Source organism: Protopterus annectens, chromosome 8.part1 (assembly GCF_019279795.1).
Source record: "Protopterus annectens isolate FY-2018-M chromosome 8.part1, PAN1.0, whole genome shotgun sequence".
Lineage (NCBI taxonomy): Eukaryota > Metazoa > Chordata > Ceratodontiformes > Protopteridae > Protopterus > Protopterus annectens.
In genome coordinates, this window is record NC_056742.1 from 148235553 (window position 1) to 148262659 (window position 27107).

Sequence of the window (27107 nt, forward strand, 5' to 3'; positions counted from 1 at the left end):
CAGCTTTCACATCATGTGGAAAAGGCTGAGTTTGCAACCAGGGATGACTCCTATGGCAACAGCCGTTGCTCTGGACCTCTTTACTGTATTATCTATAACTTACTGAACAACTTTGGTAAGGTAGCATGTGGAATACATGGTTAATGAGCTCTCATTACTACATTACAACAAAGTAAAGACCCTATTTGTAGTCCATGTACTGCTGTACAATTACTACTGACAGAATGTCTAGACACTGAAGCAGTCTTTTCATGGGCTTTAGAGGTAAAAAACTGCAACCTTTATATTTTTAAGCAAATCAGGCTTATGAGTAGGAATCTAGTAATTCCAAATCGAATGACACTGTAGAAGTGCTGGCTACACTATGAACCAGCGAAAGAATCAACAAAGTAAATTTTACTGAGCGAATAAATAAATATGAAACGCTTAACTATTTCACCATGTTTTTCATAGGATTTCTTCAGACAACCCTTTCCCCTAAATCCTTTCAGTTTATACCAACACCTAATCTCCAATTACATAATAAGGAAACAGTTAATTAAATAATACAATATATTTAAAAGCACCCTATCTATTGTTCAAATTGTTACTAAATTTATACTTAAAAGTCCAAAGCAATACCAACCAGGGTCTGAATCATTTCCACACAGGCCAAATAACTTGTTACATCACAATTACTTAAATAAAAAAGTAACTACAAAAATGAATAAAAGAATAAACGTAATATATAACATTTAAAATATAATAAACAATGCCTTTGAGGCCCATAGTAGCTGGAAACAGGCCTAAAACACTCCCCATAGTGAAATATATTGATTTAAAATTAAAATAGGTGTGGACTAAGTAGGAAGGTTTCCTGGGATTTTTTAAGAGTAGCAGAAAATATGTTGTTTGTCTTTCGGCTTTTCCTGGTAAGGGGTCGCCACAGCGGAACTCCGGTCTGCTAATGATTGGCAGTAGATTTTTTACAAAATGCCAAAGTGCCAGCTCGATGCCCAGCCTTCAATGAAGGCACACCCATTTACGCACGCATGTCTTTTGAACGCTACCCAACCACGGGGAGGACATGCAGACTCCACACAGAAGGCACTCCCAAGCCAAGCCGAGAATCGAACGGGAGAACCTCTTGCTATGAGCTAACAACGCTACCGCCATACCACCGTGGCATTCAGAATATGTACTACTAAGAACATTGTTTTTGTTACAATAGATATAGTAAATCTTTTTTCAGTTACACCTCATGGTTTAGGTTTGGAATGGTTTGAAGAAGCTAAGGTGGGAAAGGATACATACAACTTCAGAGATTTCAGAGTTCTTCTTGAATTAATGGAAATAGTGCTCCATTAACAATTACATTCAATTTAAAGGGGAATTTTATAAACAAGTTAGTGGGGTAGCTATGGGAGCAAGTTATGATCCATGTTATGCAAACATAATCTTGCATGCTTGGGAGAAAAAAATTATTTTTAATTTCCCTTATGTGAAATACTGGAATATTGTATATGAGATATCTGGATGATAGCTGTATATTTTGGAATGGTACTAAGGACAATCTGAATGCGTTTTTATGGTATATAGAACAAGCTACTGATTTTCTTAAATTTACCTACATGAATGATATGTTGAGGGTGAATTATTTGGATGCGACTATCCATGCAGTAGAAGAACTGCAGGAATTCAAGTCAAGTGATATACAGAAAAGATATATTTTCCAATTCTTATTTATTTTATACCAGTATGCATCTGTACAGACAGAAAAGGAGCATTCTTAAGGGTCAGTTTATAAGAGCCTCAAGGATGACAAGGATGACAAGGATTTTAACCTGGAATGTTTGAAGTTAATGGATATGTTTCTGGACAGAAGACATCCAGTTAAACTAATAGAGAGGGTTATGAATGAAGTCAAGGGAGCTAGAAGTGATAGATATTACCCAATATTGGGGAGGAAGAATGTAGAGTTTAAACCAAAAAACACCAGTGAAGCTAATACACCCTACAATGGCATAGGAGGATGTTTAGATTACGAGGAAGCATTTCTAATAAATTATAATAAAAATGCTAATATTATAAAAAATACAATAATTACTTATTGGAAGCTTTTTAGCAGTTTTTCTGATTTAGAAAGTGCATTTAATGAACCAATAAAATTTAGTTTTAGAGAAGGCTCTAGTATTAAGAACATTCTGGAAAATGATGATAGGATAAGTAATGAAAATAAGTTAGGAAAGCAAGGGACTTTGAAATGTGAAATGTGTGCCCAGTGTGGCTATATTAGCAAAAGAGCGCTTTATAGATTTCCAGCAGAGACACATTTATACAGGCTAAGAGTTTTAGTAACTGCAATTGTAAAGGGGTGATTTATGTGGCCACCTGTACACAATGTTTGCCATTTTATGTAGGAAAAACTGAAAGGGATTTGAAATGTAGGATTCATTAACACTACTACGATATCAAAATGGAGGATATCAGTAATGCCTTATATAAACATACTTTAAAATGCAAGGAAGCCAAGTTTTTCCTTTTTGTACTCGAAGAAATACCAAACGATCCAAGAGGTGGGACTAGAGAAAATAGAGTATTGAGAGATTTACTGGCAGTTAGCTTTACAAGCACATGTTGTTCCTGGTCTTAATGAAAATATTTCCATATCACCTGTTCTTAAGATATGAACAGCTAGATTGTAAGAAAGGCTCTTTTTCCAAAGTTGTTTACACAGTTTTCTTACATATACTTATCGTTTAGGTACTTTGCATTTTTTAACTGGGTTAGATTTTATTTTACATATATATTTATTGAATTATTTTAGTATGGCTGTTATGGCTTTTATATTAGTGTTTTTGTTATAATAGGATGTAGTTATATATATTTTTTTATATATATTCATTTTCTTTAGGGAAACTTGAAATATAGTACTTCATAATTTTTAGTGAATTTAAGGTAATTAATTCAGTTTGGCCACTTGGGGTAGCATGGTTTATTACGTTTTAAATGTATTATATATTACTTTTATTCATTTTTTGCAGTTTAATTTTATTATTTAAATAATGTGAGGATATTCAAATGATGTAATGAATTATTTGACCTGCATGGAAGTGATTCAGACCCTGGTTGGTATTGCGTTGGATTTTTAAGTACAAATTTTGTAACAATTTGAAAAATAGATAGGGTGTTTTTAAATATATTGTATTATTTAATTAACTGTTTCCTTATTATGTAATTGGAGATTAGGTGTTGGTATAAACTGAAAGGATTTAGGGAAAAGGTTGTCTGAACAAGTCCTATGTTTAAGGATGAAAAACGCAGTGAAACAATTAAGCGTTTCACATTTCTTTTATTTTCTCAATAAAATTTACTTTGATTCTTTGGCTGTTTTGTATTGTATCCTGCACCTCTACAGTGTCATTTGATTTGGAATTTGAGCTGGCATTGGTTTACTGCAGTTTTGGCATTTGTTTCTACTTTGGTCAGTTGTAGTTACGAATCTAGTGAAGTATATCCCTCTCTACTGGGGCTACGAGATTAAAAGACCTAAATCTTGCTTGCAGCATAAACAGGACACATTAGAGAGACAGATATGTTTCTCAGAGAACTCCCATTATCTGGAATAGTTCCCCATCCATGTGAAGCAGAGTTCTTTCCTATCACTATTTAAGTGCCACTTGGACCAAAGGATGGGTCATCAGAAATTCACCCCTGGTCTTGTGCCTATGTCTCTGATGGACAGAGGCATTTAGTAAATCACCCCCTATATAAATCAAATTTGTGTCACATTTTGGTTGCATGGCTAAACTTTTAAATGCCATAGTAGTCGTTAGCCCAATATACACTTATGAACTTATGGAGGTAGGAAATTATATTTTTTCATAAAGTCTTAGTGATAATCATGAAACAATTTATCTAATGGAGAAACTGTCAATATCCAAGGCTGTTTAGGTTTCAGATTTATGATACATTTTAATATTTCTGTCTAATGGAACTACTACAGTAAAAGAGCTAAATTTTGCTAGTGACATATATTGGGCATGCTGGAGAGACAGGTTTATCAGACAAGTCGTATTCTCTGGAACAGACTCTTCATCCATCTACCAACTCACTATAACTATGCCTTTCTCACTCTTAATTCACTAACACTGCCATATCTTGTTAGGCAGTAATGGCCTAACATGAAAAGAAGCTCTCGTTTTTATTATACCAAACTTCTAATGTATGCCTTTCTACTTCTTCAGCCAACACTTTCTATTGTTTATTTTCCTGTGTAATGTCCTTCCATAACATTCTCACCTCTCTAATAATAATCTCTCTCAATACATGTCCTTAATTGTCCCTCCCGCTCAACACTCCTCTTCATCTAATTCTACTACTTGATTTTGGCAGCAGCAAACTCTATTATTTTTCACCTCCATACATTATTAGAAATGCAGCCAATATTTAGAAAAAAACTGCATTAGTTTACTTGACATATGCTATGTACTTCTGCAAAGTGACTTGCTACTTGCAGTTCATATTAATTTCTTGATCATAGTTTACCCTAGTAATATTATGTAAATGTATCTCAATCTGTGTTTCATGTGTTGTAGGGATTTTCTCCCCATGTATATAATTTACTTATCAGCTATTGTAAAATGGGTTTGTGTGTGTTTTGTGGAGCCTTTCTCCCCAGCTCATTGTAAAATATTTAATCTGTTGTAGGGCTTTTCTCCACTTGTATATAATTACTCATCAACTACTGTTTAAATGTTTTTGAGTCTGCTGCGTTGCTTTACTCCCTAGGTCTCTGCTGAAAATGGGCCATTGGCTCAGTCAGACTTTCATGGCTACCAAAGGACAAATAAAATAAAACATGTTTACTTTTCTTTGAAAAACACATATATTTAGAGACCCAGCTAAATAAAACACTTGCACCAAAATTGTGACCTCTACAAAAGAGGCATCCTCGGGGGTACAACCTGCTGAAAGACACTTTTGGCCACCTACACCTGTACCTGGGCTTAATGGTAACTAAATTAAATCCTTATAGAAGTCTTCTAAGGATATGGTTCTGTGGTGCAGACAGACAGAGCCCCAACTGCAATTCAAGAGATCTGAGTTTGATTAGCAGATCCAGTCCCTATGGAGTCAGCTGGGGAGATGGGAATGAGTTGATCTTTGTAGCCACATCTCTCCTGGGAGGAGAAAATGAATTCTCAGTCAGTCAGTGTTACTACCCATGATAAAGACCATGGCACCAGTCCTGCTGCAAGTACATTGGGGAATGCACTAGCAAGTTATCAGACATGATCTACACTGACATCACTGCATACTGCAGTGTGGAGGTGGAAATGTGGGTAGAGAAAAATAAAAGGTCCACATCACCTGAGAATGATGGCTTACTTTGAGTGGACTCTTACCCAGCTGGCAGTACTGTTACAGACACAGCCAATGCAGGAATGAAGTAGTCAGAGCAGACAGTAAAAAGCTTAATGGTTAGGGTAGAGATGGTTCAAAAATAAATGCATACATACATAAATAAAATAAAAAGTTAAAGAGGAGTTCTGAAGAAGTCAAGAAAGGACATGAAGAATTACTCTGTTTTTCCAATAAAAGGAGAAGAAAACTTCCAGATGCTTATCTTGGAGAAGGATGCAGGACATGCATGGAAACCTTTGCTCTTCTACTAGCCTTTTGGTTACTGATGACAGAACTGATGCTGGCTCCAGAATCATAAAAGGTCCTGTAACTAAATATTCAGGAGAGCGATTTACTAATTTTGGAAGAACTATTTCTACAAACTGAAAACTGCTTAATTAGCAGTGTTAACATAAGTACTTTGACTCCTTTAATGACAGGAGAAATATTTTCAGGAATCACAAAAGTTTAGCAGAGGTATGGAGGACAGGGTTTTGACAACCATTTTTTTGTCATATTCCAAGCTGGCCTTGTTCAAGAAAAGAATGGGTTTAGCGCTAAACCAGTAATTTTAGTCTCTTCCTCTTACAGACAACATGTGTGTGTCTGTGTGTGGTGTCTGTGTGTGGTGTCTGTGTGTGGTGTCTGTGTGTGTCTGTGTGTGGGGGGGTAGAACCCAAATGCTGAAAATTAGAAAATAAACAAAAGATTGTACATCACTGCTGTTAACAGCTAAGAAAATGAGAGCTATAAAGACAGAAAAAAAGCAAGGTATGACATCATAAGTCAATGGAAAGCAAACATTTAGAAAGCAGCAGGAGGACTAGGTTACTAGGAGGCTTGGGATAATGATGATAATGGGATTAAATGTGCATTTATGTAGAAGGGTTAGGCTGGCCTTGCTGTGGGAAATGCAGATTAGCTGGACTGTGTAGGCTAGTATGGGCTAATAGTGATCATCAGTGGACATCTGCTGCCTGTTCTGCATATTAAATAGATCTTATATGAAATGAATGAAACAGTGAAGTGAGCCTGTAGTACTAGATTTCTAATCTACTAAAGCTCTTGTTGAAAAGTGACTGTAGTAACTGCTGAATTTATTTGCCATTTTTCCCCTTTATTATTCTGCTTGCCTTGCCCTTGTTCTATACCATTTAATTACCTGAACAATAGATGATATATATATATATATATATATATATATATATATATATATATATATATATATTGCTGTTCTCATATTTTTCTAAATATACTAGCTTCATAAGAGCACCACCACTTGCAAAGGACAGACTGGCTTTTTGTTTTAGTTCCATATTGACTAGCTTTAATTTTTACTGTCATTTATAAATGACAGCGATACCACAACACCACATTCTGTGTTTTCAGGGGGTAATTATATTGACTGTAATTCGTGGATGCTGTGTGTAAAGTGTCAGTCAACATAAGCCTACTGTGTCTGATGCACTGTAGGTGGGGGATTGAGAAATTCATGAAAACTGCACCACAGACTACATAATGTTGAGCAAGGTGATGTAACAACCTTGTAGAGCTCCTTTTTGCAATGCAGTATGGTAAAGCAGAATGCAAATAAGCACTTCACCTTGCCATATAAACCCTACTCTCCGATTCACAATAAAAGTTGGCATGGGGCACTGGGTTGGGCTGCATACCTCCTAGTTCAGTGTAGAGCTTGCTTATATGGTCCTAGCAACTTTATATAGTCCCCCTCCTGCAGAAATTGCATGTATTCCCTTCAGTGGTTTCAAATGGTGCAGGTGGGGAGGGAATTGAACATGCCATCATGTGTTTCCTCTGCTTCTTGGGCCCATATATCTGAAAAAATGCTTCCCGAGGCATTTTGTACTGCTGGACTGTACTTATAACATGGCACAAAAACAATTTGTCAGTAAGTAAATGACTTGCCTCACTAAACTGCTGCTGAAACTTCAAGTTATACCCTGTATATTGTAACTCAGCCTTCAGTTCTGCAGTTCTTAGTGGTCTGTCTAGTGGAATGGGCATTTCAGTAAGGAGACCTGCCGGTGGGGTCATTTAATTTATTATTCATATTGTGTCTTGGTGTTCATAGGTAGGCATGTACTAGGCTATCGGCCCTGGGGCCTATACAAGCCCAGACAAACAGGTACCCTGACTTTTGCCACCCAAGAAAATTATTTTCCTGTGCCACTGTCGAGCAGAGCCACAGAGGTGATCCCCGGGGTGAATTTCCTATTTCCCATCCAATCATCAAGATTTTTCTTGAAGAGTGCTAATGAGGAGCTTTGTTTGATACAGATAGGTAGTTTATTCCAGAGTATGGGAAGTCTCTGGGACAGGAATCTATCCCTCTGGCATGTTCTCTTTATTGTGGTGACAAGATTTAGGTCCCTAGTGTGTGTAGCTCAGTGGGATTGGGATTTCTTTAAGTGGAGCATGTCCCAACAGCTCTGGGTTACACACACACATTACACTTGTGTGAGTGCAGCCTTCCTTTCTACTGAACAGACCCAGCTGCAGTCATGCTGGGTAAATATTCCAGACAAATGGTGCATCCATTGACTCCTTCTCACACTAAAACATTTTTATTACATAAGGTTTGTCATGCACCATTTTAAATGACTATGGGGACATTTTTTTTGATCACTTGACTTCAGACTTTGGTCAGTTTTTCTTTGATATGAAGGACATTGTTTGTTGCCTTCACAAAACAATTTCTTTTTGACCAAGACTCTTCTCCATCACAAAGTAGCAAGCTTTGCCCCCTCAAATGCTCTGGACTCTTAAGTAACAGTTGTAATATAAATCCTTCCAATTTGCAACACTGTATGTCTTTTCAATCAGAACCGAGGATTTGTAACACTCATAGGTTTACTCCAAGATGCTTTAAAAAACATTTGATTTTGTATTTGTTCTTATGTATTGCATGCTTCTTGAATATTCTTTTCTTTTTTTTTTGAAAATGAAAATTAATTGATAACATGAGAACAACACAAAAAGACAAAAACAACTGTCATAGTAAAAACCTAGCCAAACATGTTTGCAGACATATAAAACAGGCTGGGTGCTAAGCAACTCTATGTTAATAAGCTCAAAGCATTCTCAAAGATGTTCCAGTACTAATTTGTTTAAAGACAGGACCTTTCTGTAATGAGAGGCAGTGCTTATGGTACTAGCAATATAAATCAGGGGTGAAATCAATGCTTTACCATTTCCAATATCTGAATATGATGGATGTTAGTATTGCTAGAGCATGTATCATCCATTTCATCTCCCAGACATGCTTTTTGAATATTCATGCTGTCTACTTTTGTTTCTGTACTTTAATGTCATGTTGAAGAGAGTGTTTGTACCTGCCCATCTACCCGTTTACTAAATAGTAAATAAATAAATAAAAGTGGCCACCATGTGCTTAATAGCAGATGCAAGTTTCTGTTTTACAATTCACTGATGTAAAGTCTGCCAAATGCCTCTCACCGATTATATACTTCTCAGAAATATCTTCAAGGACATATACCTTTTCCTCTGCACAACAGTGACTTCAGTGTTAACATTACTGAAAGCAGTTCGGGATATCTCTAATTATTTGCAGGGCTGCTAACAGTAGAAAATACCACTTAATTAACTGATGAAACAACTTTTTGAATTATGCTTTGAGCCACTGACAGTAAATGAAAATGCTTAATATTCTGACTTAAATCACATCTGCATTTTGTGGTGCCACTTTTAGTTGAGTCAATTTTACATACACGCTATAATTACCTTTGTTGGAATTGGTTTCCAGTCTACGTCAGCAGCATATATATATCTATACTTTTTGCCATTATATCCATAGTTAATTCGAGGTAACTCAATCCCTGCAAACAAATAAATATGTTAATAGCAGTTCCACATAAAATGGCACCATGACACTATAATTCAGAAGAAAGTGTTATTCTGTTAATGTATTTTACCTATAAAAAGTCTGAGATTTTGTTTCAGGGATATTTAACTGTGTATAATGACAAGCACCTTGATGAAGATGTTACCCATTCCAAGTTGTTTGTAAAGCACATTTTCCTTCATTTTCAGCTTTGTATGCAGACAGTAATTATGTGGTAGACTACTGTGCAGAAACAATATAAAAAAAAAAACTATAAGTGGAATGACTACCTCAGAAACCACCATAATGATGAACAGCAAGCCACACCACTGTGCATTTGTATAATAACTCAAGCACCCCTAAATGCAGGACTAAAGTCTAAGAACCCCCTAAGGTACTCCTGCCTATAGATTTTTTTAATTTAATCTCAAGTTCAATAACACACTTCTTTCATGAAATAAACCACCTCAGAAGTAAAAGGGGGTCTATAACTTGCAGAATAACAGATATGTTAAGCTGACATATACAGGAAAACAGTGTGGATTTTGTTAAAAGAATCCAACCCTCTCTGGTATGCTACACAAACCTAAACACTTTTCTATGATTTGCATAAATGTGCATTTGACCCACCATTGAGAAATACATTTTATATGGCCTTGTGTAGAACTGCATCATGCAAGCAAAGGCTGCAGTCATATTTTAATGCTGTACTGGCCAGTACTGAGCAATTTAAATCTAATGCCATGCTGAAAAGGAATTAGTAAGATTTGTTTGGTGGTTGATTTCTAGGCTCGAGGGATACTGTTACAATGCCATTAAGCACTGACATCTTCCACTCTGAAAATATGGTATCATATGGATTCACTGAGGTGTAGCTCAGTGACACCCAGTTTGCTTATCCTGATCTAGACTATAGTTTAAAGTAAAGTATTTATAAAATATTTATCTTCTGATTTAGAACATTAAGATATGAAACTGTATGTCACCTGACTGTACCACATAACCTTTGTTTTTTTTAAGTGGTGGAAGTATTTGCTAGCCATTTATACTGATGAAGACATTATATATGATGAAAACAGTCTATGTATAAGTAATAGGTTCGTAGGTTCATTGGCAAGTACTGAGCTAGCTGGTCAAGTGGGACATTTTAAACCTAGCTAATTTCCCTTTTTTGTGCTCAAAATAACTTATCCATTGGGTTATAGATTGGCCTAACCCATCACCCTTCCCATGGTTGATAATTATATATTACCCCTTAATGAGAACAACTGGGATCATACCATAGATAATCTGAGGAAACCCATACATGGGATAAAGCATTTAGGAATTGAATCTGTCCATTAGTAGTAAAGGTGGCAATCTTGGATAAGTGTTCTGTTTCCTACCCAAATATCTAACTTGCACTTAAAAATGGACAGGGATGAAGTGTGTTTTGTGTGCATGGGACAGGGATGAAGTGTGTTTTGTGTGCATGGGGAGTCTGTTCCAGAGAAGTGTTATCCTCTGTCCCTCTAAACCGTTCTATTGATGTTGCAGAAGAGGTTTAGATTCCTAGATCGAGTATTTCTGATTACAAAATACATGGATAGTATTTACCCACAGCATCCTCCTGTACTGGAAACACTCATACTGCATTTTACAAGGCCCTCTCTTTCCATAACTTCTGCTGGTTGGGGATCCTCACAGAGAAACACTGACCTTCTTTCCAAAATACATGGATAGTATTTACCCACAGCATCCTCCTGTACTGGAAACACTCATACTGCATTTTACAAGGCCTTCTCTTTCCATAACTTCTGCTGGTTGGGGATCCTCAGAGGGAAACACTGACCTTGTTTCCAACAGAACTCTCCCTTGGCTGTTTTATACCACTTTCCATTTTCAAAGGCTGTCCCTGCTTGCCCTATTGTTGTGGTATATTTATATCATAATGAATACATATAGTCAAGAAAAAGTAATGAAGATGTAGTCAATGTAATGTGCACTGTTTAGATGGATAAGGTCAGATGGTACACAGACCCAAACAATGGTGAGACTCCCTCAGCTACCATATCATTCTATATCTCTCACATATCCTACAGCTGTGTTTACTGACCTTGAGCCACTGGTAATGTACTTTGATTTAAAAAACTATACAGCAATAGTGGACTTAAGATTTGTTTCTGTCTGGGATCACTTTTCATGCCTGATGCAGCATTTTAATCACTTACATTCATAAAATATGATAATAAAAACATTCACTGAAATTTAAGTGCAGAATATTAAACACCACCGTAGTTATGAGACTGCACTTCTTTTGAGACTGCAGACTGAAAACAAGTCCCTTATGCCAAACTCGTACAGTACTTTTTGGACTGTGATTCATGATGGTTTAGGTCAAAATAAAGTCTAGGAAATCAGTAATGATGAAATCATTCTTTGCAAGTTACATTAGAACCAAACCAGAATATGTCATAATAATCATATGAAAACCTTACAAGAAAAGTAGCATGAGTAAACAGGAAAGAGTGCAGGGAAAACATACAAGGGGCATCCATGGACGTGAAAGTTTATGTTATTATGAAAGATCAAAATACTGAACTCATACAGTTTCTCATAAGATATTTAAGAGACCCTTATTCAGGTATATAGGTCATTTAGAGACAACCACCTCCAAGAATTTTGGGTTTATGAAAAAGCAGTAAGTACAGAATCATCAGACAACCTGTGCAGGAAATTTTATAGGAACGAGGGATACATTCATTAATTCTCTGAGAAAGTAGTTAATGCCTAGAAAAGACTACCACATGATACCAAAGCAAGCATTAGTTTAGATATTTTTAAGAACAAATTGAAAATGTATTATGGGGGTGACTTTTGGTATAAAAAAAAAAAAAAAAAAAAAAAAAAAAAGATATATATATATATATATATATATATATATATATATATATATATTATATATATTGAGCTATGTGAAATTATCTATGTCAGACTATCGATGTTCTGAAACTTTGAAATTAGAAATATATTAATGTTTTTGCGGGTGGGGGGGCAAACCTTCCTTCACATTAAATATACCAATCCCGAGATCACACTACATTGCAGAAAAGGGTAAATTTCCCATTTCATGCTGTACTGCTATCTCCATTCAAAACGTTCAAAGTTTCAAAATTTTGAAACTTCGATGACATGGTCCTGACCATATGATTTCAAAGTTTTGAATCTTCGATAATTTGATAGGGACCTATATGTATTTGATGTGTGTTATGTAAAATTCTTTTGTACCCACTTCACTGTGCAAAATCACCTTCAGTTAAGAGATGAATAATCTCATAACTTTACATAAGACTACACCATCGTAAAAAGAATATGCAGGAATTTTACTGGAAAAGTACTAAAAGTAAATTTAGCAGTGTGCATTTAATGCTTTGAATGTAACTGTAATGACGGCCGTTTTTACAAAAATCATGACTTGCTGCTGGCCATTTGGTTAATGTTTGCATCAGTCTACAAATGACTACATTTCTAAAATGGGTTGATATTTTCCACTGAATTTTTAGGCAAAGACGCTAGGATATTTAGCTACAAAATATGATTAGACTGATTCAACGTGGAAATGAACACTATGTGCTTAAGGGGACAGTTATCTCTTGAACTGTTGTGTGAAATTATTTTACTGTCATTTTTTCTACTCTCAGGCTGACATGTTTTAATAAATTTCCTCAGCAAGGCATTTTGAATTTCAGTTATAAAGTAAACTTAGGTTGTATTTTGACACACAAGGGTGGTGGACTGGAACCGTTGCAACCTGACGTTTTTGTCTGGCAACACACAATACTTGGTAATGTGTTTTCACATGACCATTTCAAATACCTAAAACAGTATTTTATGCATAAATGAGCAAGGATTTTAATTCTGAGGCCATAATGGTGAGCATGTTTAAGAAACTGATGGACATTGTTGTTGCAAGATGAAAAAAAAATCAAAACAAAGGAATACATACACTTCTGTTCTGAACCAAAACTAATGGAAGTTGACATACTGTTAGATTCTGAGGTTTATATTTCCCTGTTTTGGATGCCTATCTAGGTCTGTATCTCTGAACCACTATAACACTTTCTGGTATTTCTTTAGTTTAAGTGGATTGTGCATTTATGTGCAAAGGTAATGGACCGTACGGCTGTGTAAATCAACTTAGATGCTCAAATGATCACTGCTGCAGTAGTCTTAGCTATATGGGTAGATTACCCTAGTTTGCGAGGTGGAAGGAGAAGAGACCTGTGGCCCCTGGAAAATAGTCCTAACAAAGCCTGATCTAGACCTAGAGAAGAAATCGGTCTTGTAGTGCTTCTAAAAAGTATGTACAGACAACCAAGTTGCAGCTTGTAGAATACTTCTAGAATCCAACACTTTCCAAAAAGCCACAGATGACGCCAAGGCACAGTGAGCCTGGAAAAATGTGTTGTGGTGAGTATAACAAAAGGTAATAGGCTTAGATAACCATTTGGGAACAGTCTGACACAGGATGTCCCTTCTGTTTACCTTCACAGGAAATGAATTAATTCAAAGATATGAAAGACTTAGTTCATCAGGATAGTGCCTGAGCTGTCTGTGGACATCTAAAATATGGAGTAATCTTTCTCCTTCACTTTTGGGTTCAGGAAAGAAAACAGGAGATGGATAATTTGGCTTATAGTAAACTCAGATCCCACTTTAGGCATAAAAGTAGTATTAGTTCTCACAGAAATCCTTTCCCTGTGGAAAATGAGACAGGGTTGACTCACCATAAGAGTTTGAAACTCAGATACCTTTCTCATAAAAGTCAGAGTAATCAGTAAAACTGTTTTCCATGTTAAGAACCTTAAGTCAGCTAGGTTAGCTGGTTCAAATGGAGTAGGGGTTAGTTCCTCCACTACAAAATTATGATCTTAAGATCATGGAAAAAAGTCCGGGCGACTGGACCTTTTTCCATTGGTATATTGTGGGATTTACAATGGGCACACTGGTTGGGCTGGGCCAATCTGCATGCATGTTTTCTGACATTAATACGGAGTCATTGTATAACATATGACTTTATACATAGCTAGCAGGCTTTCTTGTTTCCATTAGTACCTGCATGTGTTCAGTAAACAAGGTGCCAAAATGGAATTAAGATCCAGGTTAAGTTGATTTTGATTGGTGTTGGGGTCTATCCAACATGCTTGATCTTGTATGAGCAGATCAATTTTGGGAGGAAGTTTGCAGTAATTGCCCCTGGCCATTTCCAAACAAAGGGAGAACCACAGTTGCCTGGGCCAGAAGGGAGTCACCACAGTGATCTTGGGGGATTCCTTCTGAATCTTCAGCAGTACCATGAATATCAGTGGAGAGGGTGGAAAAGCATACAGCAACATTCCATCTTGTCCAAGGAAAAGTAAAGGCATCTGTCTTCCAGGCCTTGAATATAGTCCAGGAGCAGAATCTTGTCAGCTGATTTTTGAGAAGAGGCAGATAAGTCTGCTTGAGGAAATCCCCACAGAAGGATCAAATCTTGGAAGTCTCCCCGATCTAGTTTCAATTTGTGAAGGTCTGCCCTTCATCCTGCTCAGCTTGTCTGGGACATAGTTTTGCTCTGACATAATATGGAATGCTAGAAAAGTGAGATTGGTCAGTGAAGCTATATTCCAAACTAACATAGCTAGTCTGCAAAAGGGGTACTACCTGCCCCTCCCTTGTTTATTGATGTAACACATGATTGTGGTATTGCCTGTAACAACTTGGAAGAGATTTTGTGGACCAAAGATGATTCAGAGAGTTTACTGCCTTGATTAGACAAAGCATCTCTTTTATATCTATGTGCTTGCATTTGTCCTTGGTGTCCAACACATCTTGCACTTTTATCCCTCCTGAAACTGCTTCCCAGGCAAAGTCTGAGGAAACTTTGTTGACTGTGCTTTGGAGCTGGAAGGGAAAAGGGAGACCTGGATTTAAGGATATTTGCTGTCTAAACCACTTGATTTCTCTTTTGACAAACCCCAGCACTGAGATGTGGGACTAAAGAGACTTCAGATGCTCTTTGTATCTTTCTCACATGGGGTCATGCTGCAAAGTATCATTAACAATCATAGATGCCATGAAATCCAGAATTGTGAGGTATGCCCTCACAGTGACCAAAGTCTTAAGTGGAAAGCCTTAGAAATGGATTTAGACAAAAATCTATTTTTCCTGTGGAAGAACTGATACCCCAGGAAGACAATTCTGTGTGAAGAAGTCAAAACAAACTTTTGAATTTTCTCTTGGAATCCCAGCTTGTATAACAGACATCTCACTCAAGTGAGAACGACACTTTGAAAAAGACTCTGCAAAGATAAGCAAGTCATCCAACTATGGAAAAACGTGGATACGCTGCAGTCTGGAACTACGCATTCTTGGTTTACACAAAGCAGATTTTTCCTCACAAGAAGAAACTTCATGCAAACATTCTTCATACTTTCACAATTAGTCAGAACAAACAAACATATGCCTGACAATTCAAAATCCTGAAAAATCAAAGTTACAGAAACATACATGTTTTCCCCATAATTGTCAAAAATCCTTCCATCCTTATCAAAAAGAATAGGATTAGAATTAATTAAATGTTTAGCAGTAGAAGGGTTAACTAAATCAATTGTTGGATCAGGTTTGGGAAGAGTGTATAAAAATGTAAAAGACTGATGAATGTTATACATCCTATCTTCCTTTTTAGGGGCAGCTGGCTGACTAAAAGTTTGCAGACATCTTCTAAAGCTGATTGAACTGGAGGAATGGATGAAGGTTCTGAAAGTTCCTTCTGTAACAGCTCAAAGTATTTTCTCAGAGACTGAGAAATCTCAGTGTTCTCCCACAGAAAACACTGATGCATTCTAGAAATAGTTTCAGAGAAAGAGAACCCTCACAGGGACAGTGACAAACTGAGCTGTCCTCTGGGTTTGAATCAGAAATCGGAGGACAAAACCCTGCATCTGTCTCTTTATCTTCCTGTCCAGAATCAAAATCTTGAACTTCTTTAGGAAAGGAGGTATCCCTCTTTATCTTACCAGAAACTATTTTACGAGAAGGATCAATTTCTTGAATTAAATCCTGATCCAGACTCAGAAAACTACTCCTGTATAAGGAAATTTGAGGAGGAGTAGATGTATCTTTAGTTTTCCATTCATTTTTGACAGACAAAATGGGGCTAATAGTGTTATTAATGGCAGCAGCAGCTTCTCCAGGGATGGGCAAAACATTCTGACAAAACATGGAAGCCTTCCCTGTCCCCTCTTCCAGGACAGACAAGTATGGGTTTCCTTTACCCACTGAGGGAACTGCAACAGCTGCAGAGATGTGGTTAACCCCTGGTCCAGAGTGGCTGTAGGCGGGATCCAGGGTAAAAGAAGAATGGTCTGACGTATAACTAACGGCCACAGCAGAGTCACCCACCTGCATCTGAGGCAAATTGCTAGCATGTTCTGGTGACAAAGGCTGTTTACTTAACTTTTTATTTTTGTGGCTGGAAAATGGACTGATCATGACACTGATAGACTGTTATATGGTCAAACTGAAAATGGTGACTGTTTTCTGGAGAAAATAAACAGCAAATGCTGATAAAACTTAGAAGGCTATAGAAGTCACTTTTTCACACAAAAACACAGCAAAAAGCAATTTAAAACATTTTTTCAAACCCAAAAAGCAAAATAATCAATTTATCCAAATAAAAAATAGATTTTAATTGCTTTAAACAACTTAACTTTAAAATGACAGGAAAAAAGAGCGCTCTCATTTTAAAGTACAGTACAATCTCATGGCAGTATATAAAACACAAGCACCTAGCTTTAAAATAACTTTCCTAAACAGCAAAGTGTTATAAAGTAAGAAGTTCTGTGAAGTGGAAATTTGTTTTTGTCCAAAGGGAACTTATCTACCCAGCAAAGGAACAGTACAGACCATTTATCCTCAAAAGCCACAGTGGAGCATACCCTTCAATGGCAGAAAGCTCTGAAGGGCTTGACTCCCAAACTTGTCTTTTTAGTTAGCTCAACTTGAGCTGACTGATAGTTTGGGCATGTGGAATGTGCCCTGAAGTTTTGGAAGATGGCCAGCTGTTACATCATATGTTGGATATAACCTATATAGCTAAAGCTACTGCAGCAGTGATAAATATGATGAACATCTTTATCTGATTAGGAAAGGAACAGCACAAGCCAATAGCTGATTCTTGAAAGCCTCAGAGGAATGTACTCTTCAGCGGCAGGAAAGCTCTGAAGGGCTTGATGCCCAAACCTGTCTTTTACTTCACTAAACCTGAGCTGACTGATTGTTTGGGCACATGGAAGGTGCCCAGGTGCTTTGGATGCTGGCTGGCTATTACATCCTATGCAGGGTATAACCCATATAGGTAAGGCTACAGCAGCAGTGCTCAATATAATGAACATCTACATCTCTAGCTGTTTGTTTATAATGGCATAGCTGGCATAACTGTAAAGGCCTTCACCTCTCAAGCACAAAGTACACAGTTCGAGCCTCACCTCTGACTAATGCCTGTGTGGAGTTTGCATGTTCTCCTTTCATGTGTTCCATGCCTCCTACCTCCTAAAAAGAGGCTGTAAAAAGGGCAACAGCACAGACTCTAGGTAGTGTCTACTGAAGGAAAAGTTGTGCAGACCAGCCACTTTTGGTATCAGCTGTGGTGCATAGTATCCTCTAGAGTGGAGACAAAAACTGCAATAAAGACCCATCCAAGCTCGAGTCTTAACCGTGTAATACCTTCAAACGTCTGTAGTGGAGAACCATGGGCTATATGCAAATGGCCCCTTAACAACCTTTATGACAGCCTTCTTTTAAGGAAAGGAAATTGGGGTAGAAACAGGGATTGTAAAGTCATCCCCAGTGAAACAGTCGGCCCACAGCATAAACCACTGGTGGCCACAATCAGCTGCAAGCTGTAGCCAGAAAAGAGTCTAAGATCAATAGAGACTAGGCTGAAGACTTGAAACTTGACTGTAAAGAGTTCAATGAAATACTCAAACTATAGTATCTCAGGAAATAGCAGAGGTAGGTTGAGTTAAAGAAGAATTGCAATGTCTACAAACAGCATGTGTGAGGACTGCAGAAGAGATATGTGAACGAGCCAGGTATGGAAATAAGGTACATAAGGAAAGCTGGTGGTGGAATGCAAGTCCAGGAAGTTATCAAAAGAAAGACAGACTAGGCTAAGAAGGAACATTGGTTGTCAAACAAAGGTCCAAAGAAAGAAAGAAAGATGTTGCAATAGTAAAGAACAAGGCATCAGAAGCACCCTACCTGTTACTCTAAAGTGACTCAGTTGATCGCACAAGGAAACTTTCAGTTTGTAAGGCAAAGACTGAAAGATGGAGACAGTCATCAGACACCATTTATAACAAATGCCAGCAGTAACCTGCTCACTAGTCCGCAGGACATCAAACGCAGATTCAAGGAGTACTTCCAGAAGCTTCTAAATGAAGAAAACCCTGTAGAAGCTGTACTGCCCCAGACATAGCCTGTGATGAAAGAGGAAGAAGAAGAGTTCGTCCTAGTAGAAGGATGAGCAGCACAACTGAAAATGATGCCGGAGAAAATCAGCAGGCAAAGATGAGGTCATGGCAGATATGATCAAGATGTTGGCTGAGTAAAGGGAGAAATGGCACCCTGAAGGTTCCCATAGCAGTAAGGAGTGAAAGGCATATCCCAGATAACTGCAGGATATGCATTCTAGTCCCTGTGCACAACAGCAAAGGGAACATTCACAGTTGTGGGCACTATAGCGGTATCAAATTCTTTCCACACTATTTGAAACTGTTGAAGACCGTAACTGATAAATGAATACATAGAGTAGTAGAAAGAAAGATGGGATCTGAGCAGTTTGGATTCAGATCAGGATGATGTACAAATGTTTGCAATGAGACAGATAGTGGAGAAGAAGATAGGGATAAGGAAATGGTCCAAATGGGCATTTTAGACTTGTATAAAGCATATACAGGGTCCCAATAAAATTGATGTGGACCGTCTTATGACTTGAAGTCCTATAAGCTCTGGCAGAATTAATGCAGATTGTGTACAATGACCTAATGATGCAAGTAGAAGCAGTGCTTGTGCTCGCAGAGGGGCTCCCAGTGGGAGTGGGTGTGCATCAAGATTCTGTTCTGAGGCATACTGACCACTGACACATTAGCAAATAGGTCAGAGAAGAAAGAACAACAAAGCTGCTATATGCAGACAATGTAAAAGTACAGGCAGACTCTGAACAGGAATTTCAACAAATGAGAGGGGAACAGAACGCAAAACTGAGAACATCTGAGATAAAACCAAGTACAGGCAAGACAGTTGTAATGGCAGCAAATGGAAGAAATCAGAATAATCTGAAAATTGAGATAGAAGATAATACAGTGGAACAAATTAACAGCTTAAAGTATCTGGTATGGGTGGTTGAGGACAGTCTGAATTACGACGTAAAAGCTAGGATCAGCGGGGCTGCAGCCAGCTGGAACATAGTGTCAGGAGTAGTGTGTGACAGAAGAATGCCAAAGAAGATAAAGAGTACAGTTTTCAATACAAGCAGCAACCACTACTTATAGAATGGTACAGACACCTGGCAGTCAAGGCAGAGCAGTGGCAGACGCTAGAGGTGACCTGATACAGGTGGTACGATGCACACTGTGTGTAGGGCAAAGAAATGATAATACCAGAGCAGACCAAAGTAGCTATAATTGAAGAGAAGGTCAAAGCGAAGATATTTCCGTGGTTCTGGCATATGTGGTGGAAAGCAGAAGATAATTTGGTGGAGCTATGGAAGAATCAGAAAGAAGACAAGAGGAAATTGTGATGTCCACTGGAGACATGGGTGCAGTGTAGAGGAGATGGCCTGTGTCAGTCAGGCATGACTACTGAAAAACGTGTGACAACACACCCTGACCCCATGCAGAAAATGGGAGAAACAGGCCAAATGATGATGATCCCTAGTTGTTTGACTACGGTGATGTGACACAGTTGTTTGATGGAGTTGCTTTCATTTAAAGAATCCATACCTTGTTCCACACAAATTTTACCCCTAACGTTCTCAAAATAATGTATTTTAACTGCTTTAACAAAGAGACTGCCATTAAACATTTTATTTCAGCTTCCTTTCCACAGACCATCTTCCCAAGTAACCTACATTTGACAGGATACACCTAAATTATCTACAAATTAGAGATGCAGTACTTTTTCTGGGTGATATTGCGTCTTCTTGCACATACACACTGCTCCCTTAAAATAAGTTCTTTCTAATAATACACGCTTAATCTCACTGACAACTAGTCATAGGAAATGAATAAAAAAGGAATTGATTGTTTTAATGAGAAACACTGCAGGTTTCATATACAGACTACACCCCCATCCCCCACTCTCAGCCAGAATAATCATTTTCTGGCTGAGAATACCTCTGATAATGTAACTCTAACGAAATCAAAGAATTTTGCCTAATGCATTTCATTCTATTACATTTTCCTCCAAAGACACTGACACAAACAATGTTGATCGATTGATTGACTGGGGAGAAATGTTTGCAAATCTCAGAGATATACTGATTATTTTAATAAACTTAGCTGCTTTCAGATGTGGACTGGTCCCTCATCCTGCCTACAAATAACCTTTTCTCAGACTGTATACGTTGGACCACTGGACTCTGATTAAAAAAAATAATAATAATACATGCAAAATAACTATTCTTCCACAAAGCCTGCAGAGAATATTTTATTTCAACTCCTTTTCCACATGAACAGAACTTTTCCTTTTCCACACATGAACTTGCCTGTGGAAAAAATGTAGAATTTGTCTGGAAAATGTTGTGATAATTAGTTTTAGGCAGTATTTTTGCTCTACTCGCTAAGGCTATCCCACAAGAAGAGCCCCTTCTGACAGGAAACACTTGCTGCCATGGGTTGTGCAAAGGCAGCTTCCACAAAGCAATCTTTGTATGTTACCTTAAGCAATACTAAAGGGTTGATGTCCTGCTTCTAAGCTTCTACTGGTGTGTGCACTCTGCCTCCAACACTGGGCAGCAGCACTTAGGCCAACCTATCCATTTCTCTCTGCCAGTTACCTGCATGTGTAATGCTGACAGAATCAGGGTCACTCAGAACATAAACGCATGATGCACTGTTCTCTCTGTCATGCCAGCTTTGTAAACCCCCCTTTTTAATATCGGACTTGGAGAAACTCAAGAGACGACAAACAATTTCAGAACAAGAAGCTAGGCAAGCAGATTGCTGTACTTAGAATCAGCAGATAGTGATTTCCAGGAAGGTTTACAGTCGGATGTGAAAGACACGTTACTAACTGATCATTCAAATGTTTTGGTGAATGCTCTAGGCTTCATTGACAAAAAATATATTAATAAAGAGGCAGGTGGAGGCTGGGTTTGAAGAAGTGGCATAAGGAATATGGTTATACAAGAAGAAGGTTAACTCCTGCTAGGCTAGACACCTAACTTGAAAGAGAGTGCAGAATATTTGACACACTAGAAACTATATGGACATTTCATGTTTAGGAAAGGACAGGCGTCTATATATTTTACACTTAAAAGTTATAAAGTGGACAGTCTATTGGTATTTACAAAGTGTACAGGAGCCTTTTTTTTTTTTTTGCTTTTCTTCACCTATAAAGATGCCTGCCAGAACTACAACCATTCTCAAGTTGGTGATGAAGTAAGGTTGCAATGACAAAACCTCTCCTCTCAACCTGTCATGTGATAAAGTTGCGTAGTAGACAGTTGGCCGGCTGTTTGTCTAGTATCCATTCAATGATCATAAGGCATATCATTCACTATGGAGATCTTGAAGGAAAGTGAAAGAAGAAGTGGGAACAACAGAAATGTTTAACTTCAAGCAGTCAGTAACATTCACAACATTAGTGTAGCAACTTTTGTTAAACTTTATGAGCATGAGTGATGGATGCAGTCTGAAAGCTGCATGAGAAAGACTTGGACAAAATATGATCAAGAATTCATGATTTATTCCTTGATGAAACAGCATTTTTCAAAAACAAAACAGCTTTAATATTAAGAAGGAGTGTGACAAACAGAAAATTGCCACAGAAATGATGATGTTTGTTAAGCAACGATTATCTATTTGGCATGGATATGAGCAGACTAGATTAACAAAACTGTCCTTATTTTTCCATCAGAATACATTTCTATGCACTTTAATCAATGACTCACCATCAGTTAATGTCTCATGAACACAGTATATATTTCCATCTTTTTCTTTAAGTGCAGTAGCTGTGGTAGATGTTAGCTTGACAATGTTAGCACCCACAGGAGCTTCCTGAAAAAGTAACAGTCAGAAAAATGATTTCCATACATTAGATACAATATTGGATATTACTATCCCTGAGTAAATACAAGTTCTACTAGCTACAATAAAAACAAACAGAAGGAAATAAAAAAATAAAATAAATAAAAATGATGAAATATGCACTGCAATTGGTATAAGGTCACACCAGAGGTACACATATGCATACATATATGAATATATTACCTTTCACCTAAGACAGTTTTCATCTAATAATAAATCATCTAAAAAATTAATTCTAATATACATTTAATCTATAACACACTTAGTTGAATCCTGTTACATCTAAAACATCATATAGACCAAATACTTCTACAAAACTTCTGTTTTGTGTGTGCGCGTGTGTGGGGGGTGTTCCTTAATTAAATACACTATTTTTCCAGTCAAACAACTGCAAAGGAAAGAAAAAAACTCTTCATACTGTGAATCGCTGCAGACACACAAACACAAACTTCTATAGACACAGATACAACACAACAGTGGGCATTAAAAATATGCAAATATTGATCAACATTAATTTGCATTTTAATTTCTACGATTGAAAAACACACCAGCAGTCATTTTCTATAGCATTACACACTTTTCTATGAAATGTGATTTAGTCATTTGTGTTTAAGATGAAAATTGTTTTGGAACAGTTATGAAACTTTTTGTGGATAAAATGTGTCACAGATAAAATGACACAGACAAACAACTGGTGTCAGAGTCATGAACTAAAACTGAATGCCAATAAATGCATAATAGTATCCTTTGGGAAGTCATTCATCCCCGGTAACTATCATATTGACAACACACCCCTTAGAGTTGACCCAGTAGTCAGGGACGCCTTGTCTATAGTACAGGCTCCCCATCCATGTGAAGCAGAGTTAATCCCTAATCCAATTAAAGTGCAACTTGGACAACTGGATGGAAAACTGGAAATTCATCCCTCGTTTGGCACCTATGTTTCCGATGCAAACAGGTAACCTGTAAATGATTCATCTCCCAGGCCCATGCTTACACTTTTCAAGGGTATCAGAACTTGTCAGAGGTTTGGGATGCATGGCTAGGCTTAAAAAGGCCCTTGTGGTCATTAGCCTAGTAAACACCTATGAACCTATTTTATAGGTTCATAGATAGTTACTAGGCTTGCAGCCAGTGGACAATTAAGGTACCCAGCTCAAATTCCCAGTTACCCAATACCGCCTGGATAAGCGACTTGTTCAAGGTCATAAGAAGGTAAAAGTGGGCTAAAGGAATCAAACCCTGTACCACATAAACTACACTTCACAGACTTAAACGTCTGCAATAACTGCCAGTTTAATTATTCTGGCTTTGCAGGACTAATGCGATTTATGTAAAACAACTCAGAACAGTTTATTGTGTGGTTACTGTTTCTGTTAAAGCTGAAGTACATTTCACTGGTATTATTTTTATCATAATCAGACTTCTGAAGTGTGCATAGTTATAAAGCGTCTACAACTGCTTGGTGGTGGTAAGGCTATCTGTGGATGAAAACAACCGACTCTCTTGTCACGTGTTATTTAAACAATCTCTTATCTGGCACTGGAGGACAAGTGTACATTTGTATGATGTGAAATGGAGCACTTATTGTGTGAGCCTAGGTGAAACAAAGCTGAAATACATTACTGTGACCATTATTATTTTTTTAACCACAATTAAACATCTGAGGTAATCATTAAATAAAGTTGTTGCAATTGATAGTGCAGTGGCCATGTCTGGATAAACTGGACCTATCATTGATAACTGATAAATAGTCAGCAATCTGGAGAAGCAGGAGTAATATACAATGTATTGCACTTGCTGAAATCAATGCAATAGTGGTATTTCTATGGCATATGCTTATATGTATGTATGTTTGGTGGAGAAGGGGGTTGCTACGCAGTTAAGAATGACATATTGGCTATAATTTCTCTCACTTTTTATCAAAATCAAACAGCATTGCACATGAGAAGTGTCTTTTTTGTTGGTCTAGGCAGGTTATGTGTAAAGTAACTGATCATTGGCACAGTGGCATAGAAAGTAGCATTGCCTTCTCACACAGCTTGTCTCTAGTAGAGCTCTTACCAGCACTCTGAAGCTAGATGCCCACAGGTCTTTAGCTAGGATCAGAAGGCCTACCTATACTCTTCCTTCTAGCAGTGGACCTCTGACTACTGAACGCCAGGTTTTTGACCACTGAAGGCCAGGTAACCCCTTATTCTCCCAGGCACCCCTTTCAGTCTTTTCTGATACTCTTCTATCTCAGTCTTGCAATATCACTCCAAGTTTCTACACAAACAGTAATGCCCAACATGGTGGACTTTATTGGGGGAAATAACAGACCACCTAAGGATGTCTGGAAAAGGGCCTCCCCATTCCTGAAAGGTTCATTAGTTCCCCTACAACAACCACTTTAGAAGGCATTATTATCATTAAAAAATGGAACCTCTATTAAATTGGTCTGCATTTGTTTTATTATTATTATTATTATTATTATTATTATACAGATTTTTTTGTATTTTTGATGTAAAATAGTTCCTCTGCCTAATGATTCGTAGGTGCTGTAGGATATGTAACTGCAGTTGGAAGACTTATTTTATGCCCAGATTATACATACATACATCATTTAGGTAACTGCGGTGGTGGTGCTGCGGTAGCGTTGTCACCTCACAGTAAGACGTTCTGTTCAATTCTCAGCTAAAGGGTCTTCTGTGTGGCGACATGCGTGAATGGGCGTACCTTCCTTGAAGGTTGTACGTCAGGGCTGGCAACTCGGCATTTAAAAATCTACTGCCAATCATTAGCGGACCGGAGTTCCGCTGTGGCGACCCCTAACCAGGAAAAGCCGAAAGACACAACAACAACATACATCATTTAGGCATAACATACATCATTTAGACATTTAATGTGTATACACAAACACACACATTCAAAATTATTTTACTATACATTATTTTTATATATATATATATATATATATATATATATATATATATATGTGTGTGTGTGTGTGTGTATACACCCACACACACACAAACACACACACACGCACTTCTAATGTCATTAACTACATTAGTTTTATTTATGTTCCTACACTTACTGTGCCTTTTTAAGTGCTGTGGATAGTGAGAATGAAGTAAAGCAGTATCTCCTTGTAACTGCTATTGCAGTTACTTTTGTTATTTTTCTGCTTTTTTCAGTTTTGTTTATTTTATTCTTTTTGACTTAAGCTTGCTAAACATTTATGTTAATGAGCAAAAACAATATAGCAACTGTCTATTTTTTGTGTTTCATGCTGGCTTAATATGCTGCCATGAAATCATGGACTTTTTCCAGTGCTCACCTTACATATTAATACACTGTTGGAAAATGTGTGTTTTGCATTCAGGTACAGTGTTTTGTGTTCTGCCCATTTTCTAATTGCACTCAATGTATGTTCCTTCTCCCATTCACACATTGTAGGCCTCACAATCCCTTCCTTCAGTTCTAGTACCATGGTACAGCCACCGTCCGTCAGGGCTACCTAGACAACATAATACCTTCCATATCTGGAAAAGAAAGAAAATTAGTTAAACCATAAAACATATAACCCTTCAACTATACGTAGGTGGGCAAGCTCCCCTGCACCCCCCATGTGGGGGGGCTGTGCCCCCCCCAGACCACCTGCTACTTAAATATAGCAACTCTGAAACTGCACTTCACTACACTAAGTGCAATCTCGGAGTTGATATATTTAAGTAGCAGAGGGTGTGGGGGATGCAGGGGAGGTTGCCCCACTTCTTATACTTGGAGAAGAGTAATATGGTTTGTGTTTTATTTGTTTCTGTATGTACTTGTGCTGGAGTTTAGTAAGTGTTGGTATCCTGTGTGTTTTCAGTATTTTGAGTTTTCAGTATTTTGAACTTTCAATAGTTTGGGCTTCAGGATTTTGGGCTTTCAGGATTCTGTAGCGCTCCCACTGTAATATATTGGTTATGGAAAATATGCATGCACCTTTAAATATATTTTTAGAATGTACAGACTGTGGAAACATTCTCACAGCAATAAGCCAGATCACAAGGGCTACATCAGGAAGTTAGTTCCTCACTGGAGGATCATCTGAAAGAAAGACCTGGAGAATACCTGGAAACATATAGGAAAAAACAGTTTTGTCAGGGATAACTTGTGTTCTTGTAAAACTCGCTGCCTTTCTACAGTGTGCATTACTGTACTCTATAACCTTGGAATATCCGTTAACGTTGCAGTGTTGCAACATTGTTGCTATATGTTCATGGTACTTCAGTGTATTATATGGAAATATGCTTACCTGTTTTAAGCTATAATATATGACTGTGCTATGTACTTATGAAATATTTGTAAAGTGCAAATTTTTTTTTTACCAGTGCACACCCATAACTCAAAATCTAGCCTGTTCTGTAATCCTTTTTTTATGGTAACATTTCTTAGCTTCCCCATTTGTCACTACAGCAAACTGTTCTCTCACTCTTTAAATCAACAGAACCTTTCTCTTACTAGTACCTTATATTCTCCTCTTACAAATGTTGTCTAAT

The 27107-nt window shown here is 37.5% G+C and overlaps 1 protein-coding gene across 1 annotated transcript in view; it reads right to left on the reverse strand.

The window, feature by feature from the left end:
• BCO1 (beta-carotene oxygenase 1) overlaps positions 1-27107 on the reverse strand; it is a 433849-nt gene that overhangs the window by 67650 nt on the left and 339092 nt on the right. Inside the window, exons 8-9 of the mRNA XM_044081793.1 lie at positions 22443-22548; positions 9148-9242 (exon numbers count right to left, since the gene is read on the reverse strand). Of these exons, the coding sequence (XP_043937728.1) occupies positions 9148-9242; positions 22443-22548 (201 nt within the window). The remainder of the gene's footprint in view (positions 1-9147; positions 9243-22442; positions 22549-27107) is intronic.